This window comes from Pseudophryne corroboree, chromosome 7 (assembly GCF_028390025.1).
Source record: "Pseudophryne corroboree isolate aPseCor3 chromosome 7, aPseCor3.hap2, whole genome shotgun sequence".
Classification (NCBI taxonomy): domain Eukaryota; kingdom Metazoa; phylum Chordata; class Amphibia; order Anura; family Myobatrachidae; genus Pseudophryne; species Pseudophryne corroboree.
Window position 1 is genome coordinate 132,499,397 of NC_086450.1, and position 16,843 is coordinate 132,516,239.

General features: G+C 46.0%; 1 protein-coding gene across 4 annotated transcripts in view; it reads left to right on the plus strand.

Moving 5' to 3' along the window:
- The first annotated feature begins 11,149 nt into the window (after window positions 1-11,149).
- Window positions 11,150-16,843, plus strand: part of RBMS1 (RNA binding motif single stranded interacting protein 1) — a 621,011-nt gene continuing 615,317 nt past the window's right edge. For 3 of the 4 annotated variants that reach the window (XM_063933644.1, XM_063933646.1, XM_063933645.1), the window contains exon 1: window positions 11,151-11,497. In XM_063933644.1, coding sequence (XP_063789714.1) covers window positions 11,423-11,497 — 75 coding nt within the window. In that variant the 5' untranslated portion in view covers window positions 11,151-11,422. Of the gene's footprint in view, window positions 11,498-16,843 lie in introns of all 4 variants that reach the window. The other variant, XM_063933647.1, reaches the window with a different exon arrangement.

The window sequence follows — 16,843 nt, forward strand, 5'->3', positions numbered from 1 at the left end:
GCTGACCTCCCACCGGAAAATGATGAATATTAAGCCCACTCCACTATTCACCCTCCCCTACATATTAAACACCCCCTACCACCCTGGAAGTCATGTACCAGGGCTTCTTCATGCAGCCCAATGCCCCCTTCTACAGTTTAGCCCCATCTGTGCAGTAATGGAGTAATTAGTAGAAATTACTGCTCCAGGTCCTACATGCTCAGCGGTTAGCACCCCCCCACCCCTACCGCTGGAGGATGGATAGGGCGCCCAGTGTATTGCTGTGCCCAGGGGCCTACACTGCTGTTAAGATGGCCCTGTGTGCTTCTGTCAGTGAGGGAGGGATGTGCTGCTCTGAGTGAGGCAGAGATGCGTTTCTGTCAGTGAGGCATGCGCTGCTGTGAGTGAGGAAGGGATGCTCTGCTGTCAGTGAAGCAAGGATGTACTGCTGTCAGTGAGGCGGGGATGTGCTACTGTCAGTAAGGCAGGGATTTGCTGCTGTCAGTGAGGTGAGGATGTGCTGCTTTCAGTGATGCAGGGATGTGCTGCTGTCAGTGAGGCGGGGATGTGCTGCTGTCAGTGAGGCAGGGATGCACTGCTGTCAGTGAGGCAGGGGTGTGCTGCTGTCAGTGATGCAGGGATGTGCTGTTCTGAGTGAGATAGGGATGTGCTGCTGTCAGTGAGGCAGGGATGTGCTGCTGTCAGTGAGGCAGGGATGTGCTGCTGCCAGAGAGGCAATGATGTGCTGCTGTCAGTAACATAGTTTTTAAAGTTGAAAAAAGACAAATTGTCCATTGAGTTCAACCTGTTAATCTTAAAAATATTACAGTAGGAGATCACTAATGTTAACTTTGGTGAATGTTTAACCGTTATGTCGATTCCTCTTATTTTTATTGTATTATTATTTTATTACTGTAGTGCGTGAGCTACCCACCATAACTCTGCATATCCTTATCCATTAGGAATTTCCACATGTCCTTTGTGGTGATCTTACCAAAAACAAATCCCCCACTAGCTCTGTGTATTGACCCCTTATATATTTGCAAATGTTAATCATGTCCCCTCTTAATCTCCTTTTTTCCAGTGTAAACATGCCTAGCCTACACTGGCTGGGTCCAGAGGGGACCCACAACGCACAAACTGCACCCATTTCTTCTAAATACTTACCTTTCTGGTGTCCAAATGTGGGTCCCCACCTCTCCTGAGTCCTGCAACCGGCAGCCGCAGCAGCGCTGTTAGTGCTCTGTCTGAGCATTAGAGACTCTGGCACAGTGCCAGAGTTTACAGCGCATACCCAGGTCTCTGAAAAAATGGCCGTTGCGCCATTTTCCCAGATACTTGCGCATGCGCTGCAGACTCTGGCGCTGTGCCAGAGTCTCTAGTGCTCTGACAGAGCGCTAATAGCGCTGCTGTCAGTGAGGCAGGGATGTGCTGCTGTCAGTGAGGCGGTGATGCGCTGCTGTCAGTGAGGCAGGGGTGTACTGCTGTCAGTTTGGCAGGGATGTGTTGCTGTCAGTTAGGCAGTGATGTACTGCTGTCAGTGAGGCAGGGATGTGTTGCTGTCAGTTAGGCAGTGATACACTGCTGTCAGTGAGGCAGGGATGTGTTATTGTCAGTGAGGTGGGGATTCACTGCGGTGACTGAGGTTAGTAAGGCAGGGATGTGCTGCTGCTGTCAGTGAGACGGTGATGCGCTGCTGTCAGTGAGGCAGTGATGTGTTGCTGTCAGTGAGGCAGGGATATGCTACTTTCAGTGATGTGCTGCTTTTCTGTAAGCAGTGTATATGTGAATTATGCTTGGGCTGTGTGATGAGATTTTGGTAACAGCTGCAAATAGCTCAGTCATGCAGTTATGCGGGGAGGTGTGCAGTGATTTGGAAATAATGCATGGTCATGTTAACTAGTGTGTCCAATCATGTTGCAGGGATTTCTGTCATTATAACACACTATTTTTCATTTTTATAGATAGATTTCTTATCTGGTGGCTATTGTACAGAAGTGTACCAGAAAATAAACTGATGACCCCCACTGTAACCTTTTAAGTAGGTTCATATGTGTGTGAATAGGGATGTACCGTTTGTGTTGGAATTCTTTTGTCTACCATTCCTGAGGTAAAATTTATGTGTAACCTTATAACTAGGGTACATTGGCCCTCATTCCGAGTTGTTCGCTCGCTAGCTGCTTTTAACAGCCGTGCAAACGCTAAGCCGCCGCCCTCTGGGAGTGTATCTTAGCAGAAGTGCAAACGAAAGGATCGCAGAGTGGCTACAAAATAAATTTGTGCAGCATCAGAGTAGCTCCAGACCTACTCCTAGCTTGTGATCACTGCAGACTATTTAGTTCCTGTTTTGACGTCACGAACACGCCCTGTGTTCGGCCAGCCATGCCTACGTTTCACCAACCACACCTGCGTTTTTATCTGGCACGCCTGCGTTTTTTCACTCACTCCCTGAAAACGGTCAGTTTACACCCAGAAACACCCACTTCCTGTCAATCACTCTGCGGTCAGCAGTGCGACTGAAAAGCTTCGCTAGACCTTGTGTGAAACTACATCGTTCGTTGAAAGAGTACGCATACGCATGCACAGAACTGCCATTTTTTTGCCTGATCGCTGCGAACGAAAGCAGCTAGCGACCAACTCGGAATGACCACCATAATTACATACTGTATGTATAACTGGTAATGTTATGTCTATATCTAAGTGATTATATATATTTATACATACCCTCCAACTGTACCTTTTTGGCAGGTACAGTACCTTTTTTTATGGTCTGTACCGATTTTTGGATCTTCAAACTTTCATTGAAAGTATAGAAGGGGTGGGACCATGCTCATTATACCCGTGGCCACGCCCCCTTTCCCAATTTGTACCGATTTTTATGTGTAAATTGTTGGAGGGTATGTATGTGTATATATATATATATATATATATATATATATATATACTACAATTCTTGTACTACAATTCTTGTGGTTGAGGGGGCTATGGATATGGTTATTCATGTATTATATAGTTGATATGTTAAAGTTGGTGTCTGTGTACTTTGGTGGCCAGTCCTGTAGAGGAGCTTCTGGATTGTCAGTGGGTGGGGCCTATCATCAAGAGTGAGATGGGGTGATTGGCAGTGGGCAGGGCCTTACCTCACTGAGGGGATAAAAGAGCAGACAGTTGCGATCCCCCTACTGAGCTCACCTCTTTGATGCTGGGTCTGCGAGGCTGTAAACTTGGCTGCAGACAGGCAGCCCAGCGCAGGCAGAGTAAAGCCTGTGAGGCAGCAGGAGGAAGGCAGCGGGAGCAGAGGTCAGTTGTTATCAGCAGAGGCAGCCGGAGTCCGGACACGTTAGCTCACCCTCCGGCTAGAGGCATCACTGACGAGCAGATACTGTAGAGGAAGCAGGCAGTGAAGATGTAGATCAGCTGGGACTCCTGCTGGCTACCAATGATAGACCGAGCCTTCTGTAGCGGGGAGTGGCTGTAACTGCAGCACATAAGGTGGGCGTTGCCTAGACGAGACTTGAAAGGCAGCCAATCACCATCGGAGAAGAGCAGCCCATGGAATGGTGAGACGCTTATATGTTGCAGAGTACTCTCACAAGCCACTAAATAGTGCTGTCATTAGTAGTGACTACCATTACATACATATTAAAGTGTAAGCAGTGGTGCCGAAAGAGGGGGGGGGGAGGGTACAGATTACCCGGGCCCAGGTCTGATGGAGGGGCCCAGTGAGGGTCCAGTAGGGGCCCAGGCCACCTCCCCCTTACCTAGCAGCAGCAGATGCAGCTCTTTTCCTCAGCCCATCACACGCCGCTGTGTACTGGGCTGCAGTGTGGCCATGGAGGTGCTTATAATACTGTTTTTTTCAGTATTTTTTTCTAAGGGTACATAACCACACCTCCTGTGATTAGGCCACGCCCCTTGAAAAGTACCTGGGCCCATCCTGGCTCTCTACTGCCCTGAGTGTAAGGGGAGACCCTGGAACACAGACCTAGTTATCGTACAGCCCACCCCTTGGCATACCGAGGTGGGTTACACCCAGTATGGTAGTAAATCTATAACAGGTGTCCATTCTGATGGCTGTTGCATAACAGACCTCCCTCCCATGGGTGGTCATTCCGAGTTGTTCGCTCGCAAGCTGCTTTTAGCAGCATTGCACACGCTAATCCGCCGCCTACTGGGAGTGAATCTTAGCATAGTAAAATTGCGAACGCAATATTCGCAATATTGCGAAAAAACTTCTCTGTGCAGTTTCTGAGACTTACTCTGCCAGTGCGATCAGTTCAGTGCTTGTCGTTCCTGGTTTGACGTCACAAACACACCCAGCGTTCGCCCAGACACTCCTCCGTTTCTCCAGCCACTCCCGCGTTTTTCCCAGAAACGGTAGCGTTTTGTCGCACACACCCATAAAACGGCCAGTTTCCGCCCAGAAACACCCACTTCCTGTCAATCACATTACGATCACCAGAACGAAGAAAAAACCTCGTAATGCCGTGAGTAAAATACCTAACTGCATAGCAAATTTACTTGGCGCAGTCGCACTGCGGACATTGCGCATGCGCATTTGCGACTAATCGCTCCGTTGCGAGAAAAAAATAACGAGCGAACAACTCGGAATGACCCCCATGATGTATGCACCATCACTGCCAACCTTAGCCCTGCTATACAGGAGGATAGGTGGCATAAACTGTAGTTTCCTGTTTAATGCTATAAAACCCACGGAGCTGCATGCTAGATTATAAGAACTCTTTTCAGTACTATTCCCCATGCCATTAAACAATAGACAGAGAATGGGCTCAGCAGTATAAACCATAGGATATCCAAACAATCATCACTCCCTCCTTTAACCACACTCATGGTGGCCCAGCGTACTACAGTACAGTACACAAAAATAAGGTTTTAGCAGATCTTATTTAAAATTGTGTGGGAATTTAAATCCTTTGGAGCATGTGTATTATGTATTATGGGGGTCATTCCGTGTTGTTCGCTCTGTAATTTTTTTCGCTTAGCAGCGATTTTCCGCTTAGTGCGCATGCGCAATGTTCGCACTGCGACTGCGCCAAGTAAATTTGCTATACAGTTAGGTATTTTACTCACGGCTTTTTCTTCGTTCAGGCGATCGGAGTGTGATTGACAGGAAGTGGGTGTTTCTGGGCGGAAACTGGCCGTTTTATGGGCGTGTGGGAAAAAACGCTACCGTTTCTGGGAAAAACGCGGGAGTGGCTGGAGAAACGGAGGAGTGTCTGGGCGAACGCTGGGTGTGTTTGTGACGTCAAACCAGGAACGACAAGCACTGAACTGATCGCAGATGCCGAGTAAGGTTGAAGTTACTCAGAAACTGCTAAGAGGTGTGTAGTCTCAATTTTGAGAATCTTTCGTTCGCAATTTTACTATGCTAAGATTCACTCCCAGTAGGCGGCGGCTTAGCGTGTGTAAAGCTGCTAAAAGCAGCTTGCGAGCGAACAACTCGGAATGAGGGCCTATGTGACAAAACTCTGGCAATGTTATAATACGTGAATTGATGTCAGTTCATAAGATGATTGTTTTTCATAACATGCGATTTCAGTGTGTATGCTGTACATGGTTCCGGTATGAATGGTCGACCATGTTATGGTCGACAGTCATTAGGTCGACCACTATTGGTCGACATTGATATGGTCGACATGGACACATGGTCGACACATGAAAATGGTCGACACATGAAAGGTCGACATATGAAAAGGTCGACATGAGTTTTTTAACTTTTTTTGTGTCGTTTTTTGCGTAAAGTGACTGGGAACCCCAATTAGTGCACCGCGTCCCCTCGCATGGCTCGCTTCGCTCGCCATGCTTCGGGCATGGTGCCTTCGCTCCGCTACCGCTTCGCTCGGCACACTTTACCGTTCCAATCGTAGTCCATGTGGATCGGAAAGTATGGAAAAGTTCCCCAAAAGAAAAAAAAGTTAAAAAACTCATGTCGACCTTTTTATACGTCGACCTTTCATGTGTCGACCATTTTCATGTGTCGACCATGTGTCCATGTCGACCATGTCAATGTCGACCAATAGTGGTCGACCTAATGACTGTCGATCATAACATGGTCGACCATGTGAACGGATACCGCTGTACATATAAACACTGCTCAAAAAAATAAAGGGAACACTAAAATAACACATCCTAGATCTGAATGAATGAAATATTCTTATTAAATACTTTGTTCTTTACATAGTTGAATGTGCTGACAACAAAATCACACAAAAATTATCAATGGAAATCAAATTTATTAACCCATGGAGGTCTGGATTTGGAGTTACCCTCAAAATTAAAGTGGAAAAACACACTACAGGCTGATCCAACTTTGATGTATAGTCCTTAAAACAAGTCAAAATGAGGCTCAGTAGTGTGTTTGGCCTCCACGTGCCTGTATGACCTCCCTACAACCCACACAAGTGGCTCAGGTAGTGCAGCTCATCCAGGATGGCACATCAATGCGAGCTGTGGCAAGAAGGTTTGCTGTGTCTGTCAGCGTAGTGTCCAGAGCATGGAGGCGCTACCAGGAGACAGGCCAGTACATCAGGAGACGTGGAGGAGGCCGTAGGAGGGCAACAACCCAGCAGCAGGACCGCTACCTCCGCCTTTGTTCAAGGAGGAACAGGAGGAGCACTGCCAGAGCCCTGCAAAATGACCTCCAGCAAGCCACAAATGTGCATGTGTCTACTCAAACGATCAGAAACAGACTCCGTGAGGGTGGTATGAGGGCCCGACGTCCACAGGTGGGGGTTGTGCTTACAGCCCAACACCGTGCAGGACGTTTGGCATTTGCCAGAGAACACCAAGATTTCAAATTCGCCACTGGCGCCCTGTGCTCTTCACAGATGAAAGCAGGTTTTCACTGAGCACATGTGACAGACGTGACAGAGTCTGGAGACGCCAAGGAGAACGTTCTGCTGCCTGCAACATCCTCCAGCATGACCGGTTTGGCAGTGGGTCAGTAATGGTGTGGGGTGGCATTTCTTTGGGGGGCCGCAGAGCCCTCCATGTGCTCGCCAGAGGCAGCCTGACTGCCATCAGGTACCGAGATGAGATCCTCAGACCCCTTGTGAGACCATATGCTGGTGCGGTTGGCCCTGGGTTCCTCCTAATGCAAGACAATGCTAGATCTCATGTGGCTGGAATGTGTCAGCAGTTCCTGCAAGACGGAGGCATTGATGCTATGGACTGGCCAGCCCGTTTCCCAGACCTGAATCCAATTGAGCACATCTGGGACATCATGTCTCGCTCCATCCACCAACGCCACGTTGCACCACAGACTGTCCAGGAGTTGGCGGATGCTTTAGTCCAGGTCTGGGAGGAAATCCCTCAGGAGACCATCCGCCACCTCATCAGGAGCATGCCCAGGTGTTGTAGGGAGGTCATAAAGGCACATGGAGGCCACACACACTACTGAGCCTCATTTTGACTTGTTTTAAAGACATTACATCAAAGTTGGATCAGCCTGTAGTGTGTTTTTCCACTTTAATTTTGAGGGTGACTCCAAATCCAGACCTCCATGGGTTAATAAATTTGATTTTCATTGATCATTTTTGTGTGATTTTGTTGTCAGCACATTCAACTATGTGAAGAACAAAGTATTTAATTAGAATATTTCATTCATTCAGATCTAGGATGTGTTATTTTAGTGTTCCCTTTATTTTTTTGAGCAGTGTATATTGAAAGCCAATTGTCTATTCTACAGCCAGCCTTAGAAGGAACAATGGTAAGAGAGAGCACATGTATACACTCCTTGCTTTTCCCAATTATTTCACCACTGCAATACCTTGGGCTGTATTAAATAATTAATGTTAAAACACCTTTACCATCAATTATTTAATTCACTCAATGTATTGCAACTGGAAAATTAGAGGGAAGAATTGTTTCTCTGTAAAATATGCCTCTGTTGACTGGTTTGTACATATTTATATTAAATATCATTAACTTTTATTTATAAAATTCCACTATAATGTATTAAACAGTGCTGCATAAACTGAAATATCATCTGCATAATTTTGTCCTTATAAAACCACTGAATCATACTTTCCAATATTCCATTAAATAACATTTTGTACTAGGGATGGACACTGGCCATCAGTGGTTTGTCACCGATGGTCGATGGTTTTGCCATCATTGGGGGAGAGCTGATGGTCCCTCGCCATCTATGATAGAGAGGGCAGCAATGTGCTTTTTTTCTCGTCCAGAGCCCGCATGGCTGCACCTACCATCCTGATTTACCTGTCACCCATGTGACTTATTTCCCACTAATATAGATCCGCTGTCTGCACTGTGTGGGTTATAGTCATTGATGGTCAAACCATCAAAGGTTCACCGTCAATAGTTTTCTGCCATCAATGGCAGGAAATCTAGTGGCACCATTGATGGTAAAATAAAAACATATCATCTGACAGCAGATAAGAATCACCAGGCCCATCTAGTCTGCCCATGCCCATGGTGAAAGTCAATGGTTTACCCTTTTTCAACAAAAGTTGACCACTTCCCTGGTCCACCCAGTAGGGACATCTTAATGTTTAGGCACACTGGGCAGTTGTCCAGGACAACGCAATTCTTGGGGCCCACAAGCATCGGTGGGTGGTGGTCATGCAATCATAGTAGCGAGGCAGCATTCTCTACCTGCCTCTCTAGCTGGAACTATCCATCAATCATAGTGCTGAGAGCCATTCACTGTATGGAAACATGTGGAGAGACGGTGCAGGACATCAGTAGGGGCATGTTATATTTTTATTGGCTCCTGTGAATGGGTGCGTAGGGGCCCAAGTGTAATGCTTTGCCCAGGGCCTACAATACTGTTAAGATGGCCCTGCAACCCAGTGACCCAACCACTATGCTCACTGTATAGATACCACACCACATATTGAAGAGACCTACCTTCTGCAACCACCTAAAAAAATCCCCCTCCACACAATGATTGGTACTAACGGCTATGTGTTTTAGGCTATGTGTTTTATAAAGATCATTATTGTTGTAACACAATCATCCTCCCTTACTACAAAGTGTTGATCCCTATGCACCTGATTCAAAGACACCAATGGAACTAACGCTGCATATTTGTACATAGTGGTTCTGCTAAAATATGGAAAAGCCACAGACATCGGATCCTCTGCGTGAATATAGGACAGCAATCGGACATCTGAGTAACCCTCAGGTTCCCGGCATTGTTAAGCGGGGCCACAAAGACGTGATTCAGCGCGAATCATGTCATTAATGATATGGACCACTCATTTTCACTAAGTGGGCGGTTGACAGTCTTCTTCGGGAGACTTGTCCAATCCTCCATGTGGCCAGGAGAGCCACACAATTTTCTTTAGGCCCCGGTCCTTCAGAGAAAGTAGGCAAGTATGTGTTGATCCATGACGGCATCAACCAATAGGCACCTTAATGTAGCCATTTAAAATACTCAGTGTAAATCCCAGGAGAAGAGTCTGTTAACTGGCAGAGGTGACTACAGCTGGGCACAGGAAAACCGCAAGGCATTAAAATCAGAGTGAAAGGGATTTATTTAATATATTTTATATATATATATATATATAAATAAAGTTCAGGCGCAAATTTACTAAATATATACAAAGATTCAGATTCTAGGGTCGCTATGTGCAACACCTACGTAAGTTTTAGTAAATCTACCCCTTAGCTCAGTCTCTACAGGGTACTTTCTATCTTCAGTACTTTTTCCTATCAGCACAAATCAAATTTTTTAAGAAAACAGTCAAACTCCTTATAACCTTAAATGTGTGTATTTGGAACACATGCATCATATCTATTGTACAGCGCAACGGAATTTGCTGCGCTATATAAGAAACTGTTAATAAATAAATTAATAATATCTGCATACATAGAATGGAGGAAGCCATTGCGCACCGGATTTATGATTCTAAGGAACTGTCATTAAAATGGAAAGGCAGCAGGAGGCGTCTGTAGGAGATAGACCCCTCCTGTTAGCATTAACTAGGATCCGAGTGTTCACAATCACGACCATTGACCGTGATTAGCAATGTCTTCAGGTACCAGCCAGCCTGCATAAGCTTTTTTTTTTTGCAGGATGGACGCAGGAGCCAGAGACACAGGCCCAGAAGTCTGCATTCAACAACTCAGACCCTGGACTCATCAATCCTTCAAAACGCCCTCATTTAGAAGAACGGTGTTGGGTGCTTCCCCAGCTCTGCCCCCAAATGCCACTGATGGGGCTACGAGCGATACTGTATTTTGCACATGTGCAGAACAATTCTTGCCCCTGCGCAGACCCCCAAACATCATATTTGTACGCACATCATTGGATTTGCGTACAAATATAAATTAGGCCCTTTGTCATCTGAACCAATATCCCTGAGAATGCAGCAATTCATTAATAGCCTATCAATCTACCAGAACAAGCAATATCATTCAGTAGCCCCAATATGCATGGGAGTCTGGGACCATTATTACCAGAGAATTTACAGGCAATCTTCCCATGAATAATGGCTTTCAGATGTCCCTTAAAAATCTCTGCTTGTAAATGTGTATATTAATACAAGTGATTTTCCAGCTGCTTTGCTTACAAAAACGTGTCAAGGCGAATGCTATATGCTAATTTTTCTTTACAGTTATTAGGTAAACTAAAAGAATATGATGGCGTCATAAAAGTAAATATTAATACATAAATAAATAAATAAAAATCAATCAATCAATAAATTAAACAGATCTGGCGCTATGAAAGCAAATAATAATAATAATAATAATAATAATAATAATAATAATAATAACACTACATAAATAAAGCAAAATAAATAAATATATAAATACATAAAATAGATCTGGCACCATTAAAGCAAATGTTAATACACACAAAAATAAATAAATGTATAAATATATAAATAAAATAGATCTCCCAGTCCCGTCAATCAATAAACTTACTATAACAGTAAAAGAAACCCCACAGATCTAGGAAATGAGCAGCAGAATTTGCTAGCAAATAATACAAACGATGATGTAGTCTGTCAGATTACAAGCATTATGGAAACATAGTGTAATCAGAATGAGTGATAATTGCAATGATGATGATAAATACATGAAAGCGTGCAGGATGCACACCTCAGCCAAATCTGCCTTTCTAATAAGAATGGCCCCTCCTCTCTCCCTGCCCCCACTATATTCCCTGTTTACTAGTCCTTCTCCCTGCTGCCTGTCACTGAACAGAGAGCTGCATGCAGACTTTATTGATTGTTTCCTGGCTGCATTACCTGCTGCCCCCTGGAGAAAGTCCTGAGAGAGCCGCACTCACAGTATCTGGCTGCCTGGGAGGGGGTCTCTCCTTGGGTGAGGTCTGTGCTGGCACAATACAGCAGACACCGACCAGCTGCTGGATTAAAACAGACACAGAGGAGACAGGACTGACACAAGTTGAGATTTGGGATCTGCTCTGCACCGTTACATTTCTACCTTCATGGGAAAAGTGTGGAAACAGCAGATGTACCCCCAGTACACCACCTACTACTACCCCCAGTATCTACAGGCTAAGGTATGGTGCATTGTTACAGGCTTCTGTAATGATCCTAAAAGCTGGAGTCCTTGGAAAGGGGTGGGGAAATTAGGGAGGGGGTGTCCGGTTACTGGGATAAAAAATGCCTTGGCTTGCAACGTTGCAAACATGGGATTTGTTTCATCCCTGGAAACTGTGTTTGTCATGTGCTATTGTCAGTGGGGTTATGAGACTGGAGCAGGGATAGCGGATTTCTGGCTGGAGAAAAGTAACATACTGTAATGCTGCTGGTCCAGATAGTACCCCTAATGAAGGTAGTTACATATAGCAGGGCTGGATAACATGAGCTGTCACTTATTGCACTCTCACTAGTGAGCTGTCACTTTAGAGAAATGACCTCTCATGCTGCTAATTCCAGTCTCCAGCAGAATATACATAGTGCCTGTATATTCTGCAGGCTGCCTGTAAAACTGCTCTACTCCACATGCACATTTTGTGTTGCACATAAATTAGCTTGAATCTTCATAGAGTAACTGCTGTGGTTTAGGGCAAATATTACATTTCTAATGGAATGTTTAATAAATGAGCTGGTAATCTGGGTAATACAATTGCCCCTTAACCCCTCTTTGTTTCCACTTTAAAAGATCCTAATCCAGGTAGTGAATGGTGCAATCAGTGGAATGACAGGCCGCAGCACATGTGACATACAATTTACAGTAACCCTTTCATTGCCTGAGTCTGCTGCTTTGTGGGTTGTGGGTTTTTTTTGTATGAAAAAGTGTTATTTTTAGTTTGTTTATAGTGTCCTTTTTTAATAGATGAACATATGACAGTAGCAGCTGGACTGCCATGTCCCAAATTACATTATTCAGAGAATGATGATTCAAGTTTTCCTGACCTTCCACTAAGCCACAGTGATTCCTAATGGTGCTTCATTCTGCTCAGAGTCTGTTATGACCCAAGTTTGCTTTTATTGTTCATAATACCATAATGATTTATTGCGCACATGCAGCCCTTGGTTATATGGAGACGTCCTTTTTAAAGTAGAGTGACCATAATGTCCCTTTATTTTGGGACACATATGATTTACACAGGTTCTGTGGCTGGCTAAAACCGGGTGAAATTCAGGCTAGAGTTTAGCCAGCCACAGAACCTGTGTAAATCATAGGTGTCCCAGATTAAAGGGATATTATGGTCACCCTATTTAAAGAGTACTAGTCTTTATGTAAATTAGCATGGGTGCCAGGAATCTGTAGCGCCTCTGCCAGTGGCGCCAATAGTCCAGGGATGGGGAACCTTCGGCCCTCCAGCTGTTGCTGAACTACACATTCCAGCATGCCTTGCTACAGTTTTGCTATTTTGCCATGCTAAAACTGTTGCAGGGCATGCTGGGATGTGTAGTTCAACAACAGCTGGAGGACCGAAGGTTCCCCATCCCTGCAATAGTCCATGGGCTCTCTGTGTGATACATTGCTTTAAATCAGTACCAGGGTGCGCCGTCTTCATCTGCTTCTTGTGCATTGGCAATTGTGTCTTCATATTACAATTACTTCTTTCTGTGTCTATGATCACAGAGGCACATTTGTGGGATTTACAATGTTTGCTTCTTAAAATAGGATTTTTGTTTTCTTAGAACAAATAAATGTACAATCGTTTAACGTTTTATAATAAAGGGCCGACCTAGTCTGTTCTGTACAATGAGGGAGATGATTTTACAGATGGAATTATGCAGAGTTGGAGCCGAGAGATCTTTTCACATTAGTGCGGACTTTACATTTTCTGTGCTCGCCCCATAAGCGGTTTATGATGGAAGCGCAGATGCTCCGTTTACTCTCAGACTCACAAGGGAAAGTACAGGTACAGTACATATAAGAGGAAAAGGAAATATCACAAACAATGTAAACAAGCGAGAATACATGTGGAACACGAGGAAACCAATGCTAGCCTGCCACCCAAGCAATTCTGCTGCAATCTGCCCATGTTTTGTGGCCTTAAATAAATCCAACCCTGCATGAATGCCTTATTTTTAATTTCTATCGTGGGCGGCGCACGGAATCCTGGAGGTCAGCAAACCGATGCCGGGATCCCAGTTGCAAGAATGTCAGCAGGGAGGTGAGCACAACAAAGCCCCTTGCGGTCTCGGTGGCTTGCTGCACTCGCCACAGGTTCTCTTCTCACTCTATGGGTGTCGTGGACACCCACAAGTGGGAATAGCCCCTGTTAGCCGGTATTGTGGCTGGCGGCATTTTGAGTCTTCGGGATACCATGCCCCGGCCACGTAACCGCATCCCCTTTTGATAATACCAGCCTATTAAGTTAAGCTAAATTATTAAACAACTAAGAAATTAATTGGAATGGCCCTGATCACAGCCAGGGATGCCGAGGGGTGAAACCGATCCCTGCAGGGCCCCAGGAGTTCATTGAAGACAGAACCATGCCCCCAGCGATACTATGACCACACAAACACCCCATGCCACTGCCCGGTGGTGCTGAGACTGAAAGGAGGGAGTGGTACCCGGCCAAGTCTGATAGGGAGTTGTTTCCATGACTACGTGATGGTATGATTCTGCACCATATAGAAAGGGGTACTCTTTCTATTCACAGCAGGGCATGTCCACACCCCTAGTGTTAAGTCTCATAGATCAACCGCCCTTGTTGGATGTGTGTATGTATATGTGTGTGTATATGTATATGTGTGTGTATATGTATATGTATATGTATATATATATAATATATATATATATATATATATATATATATATATATTTCTCTAACGTCCTAGTGGATGCTGGGGACTCCGAAAGGACCATGGGGGGGTAGCGGCTCCGCAGGAGACTGGGCACAAAAGTAAAAAGCTTTAGGACTACCTGGTGTGCACTGGCTCCTCCCCCTATGACCCTCCTCCAAGCCTCAGTTAGATTTTTGTGCCCGAACGAGACGGGTGCAGGCTAAGGGCTCTCCTGAGCTGCTTAGTGAAAAAGTTTAAAGTAGGTTTTTTATTTTCAGTGAGACCTGCTGGCAACAGGCTCACTGCATCGAGGGACTAAGGGGAGAAGAAGCGAACTCACCTGCGTGCAGAGTGGATTGGGCTTCTTAGGCTACTGGACGTTCGCTCCAGAGGGACGATCACAGGCCCAGCCATGGATGGGTCCCGGAGCCGCGCCGCCGTCCCCCTTACAGAGCCAGAAGACTGAAGAGGTCCGGAAAATCGGCGGCAGAAGACGTCCGGTCTTCAATAAGGTAGCGCACAGCACCGCAGCTGTGCGCCATTGCTCTCAGCACACTTCACACTCCGGTCACTGAGGGTGCAGGGCGCTGGGGGGGAGCGTCCTGAGACGCAATAAAAAACACCTTTTGGCAAAAAAATACATCACATATAGCTCCAGGGCTATATGGATGTATTTATCCCCTGCCTATTTTTCCATTAAAAAGCGGGAGAAAGGCCGCCGAGAAGGGGGCGGAGCCTATCTCCTCAGCACACTGGCGCCATTTTTTCCTCACAGCTCCGTTGGAGGAAGGCTCCCTGACTCTCCCCTGCAGTCCTGCACTACAGAAACAGGGTAAAACAAGAGAGGGGGGGCACTAAATTGGCATATTATATACAGCAGCTATATTAGGGAAAAACACTTATATAAGGTTATCCCTGTATATATATAGCGCTCTGGTGTGTGCTGGCAAACTCTCCCTCTGTCACCCCAAAGGGCTTGTGGGGTCCTGTCCTCTATCAGAGCATTCCCTGTGTGTGTGCTGTGTGTCGGTACGTTGTGTCGACATGTATGAGGAGGAAAATGGTGTGGAGGCGGAGCAATTGCCTGTGTTAGTGATGTCACCCCCTAGGGAGTCGACACCTGACTGGATGGTCTTATGGAAAGAATTACGTGATAGTGTCAGCACTCTACAAAAGACTGTTGACGACATGAGACAGCCGGCAAATCAGTTAATACCTGTACAGGCGTCTCAAACACCGTCAGGGGCTCTAAAGCGCCCGTTACCTCAGATGGTCGACACAGACCCAGACACGGACACTGACTCCAGTGTCGACGGTGAGGAAACAAACGTATTTTCCAGTAGGGCCACACGTTACATGATCACGGCAATGAAGGAGGTTTTGAACATTTCTGATACTACAAGTACCACAAAAAAGGGTATTATGTGGGGTGTGAAAAAACTACCCGTAGTTTTTCCTGAATCAGATGAATTAAATGAGGTGTGTGATGAAGCGTGGGTTTCCCCCGATAAAAAACTGCTAATTTCTAAAAAATTATTGGCATTATACCCTTTCCCGCCAGAGGTTAGGGCACGTTGGGAAACACCCCCTAGAGTGGATAAGGCGCTCACACGCTTATAAAAACAAGTGGCGTTACCGTCTCCTGATACGGCCGCTCTCAAGGAACCAGCTGATAGGAAGCTGGAAAATATCCTAAAAAGTATATACACACATACTGGTATTATACTGCGACCAGCAATCGCCTCAGCCTGGATGTGCAGTGCTGGGGTGGCTTGGTCGGATTCCCTGACTGAAAATATTGATACCCTGGACAGGGACAATATATTATTGACTATAGAGCATTTAAAGGATGCATTTCTATATATGCGTGATGCACAGAGGGATATTTGCACTCTGGCATCAAGAGTAAGTGCGATGTCCATTTCTGCCAGAAGAGGGTTATGGACGCGACAGTGGTCAGGTGATGCGGATTCCAAACGGCATATGGAAGTATTGCCGTATAAAGGGGAGGAGTTATTTGGGGTCGGTCTATCGGACCTGGTGGCCACGGCAACGGCTGGGAAATCCACCTTTTTACCCCAAGTCACCTCACAGCAGAAAAAGATACCGTCTTTTCAGGCTCAGTCCTTTCGTCCCCATAAGGGCAAGCGGGCAAAAGGCCACTCATATCTGCCCCGGGGCAGAGGAAGGGGAAAAAGACTGCAGCAGGCAGCCTCTTCCCACGAACAGAAGCCCTCCCCCGCTTCTGCCAAGTCCTCAGCATGACGCTGGGGCCTTACAAGCGGACTCAGGCACGGTGGGGGCCCGTCTCAAGAATTTCAGCGCGCAGTGGGCTCACTCGCAAGTGGACCCCTGGATCCTGCAGGTAGTATCTCAGGGGTACAGATTGGAATTCGAGACGTCTCCCCCTCGCCGGTTCCTGAAGTCTGCTTTACCAACGTCTCCCCCCGACAGGGAGGCGGTATTGGAAGCCATTCACAAGCTGTATTCCCAGCAAGTGATAATCAAGGTACCCCTCCTACAACAGGGAAAGGGGTATTATTCCACGCTGTTTGTGGTACCGAAGCCGGACGGCTCGGTGAGACCCATTTTAAATCTGAAATCCTTGAACACTTACATAAAAAGGTTCAAGTTCAAGATGGAGTCACTCAGAGCAG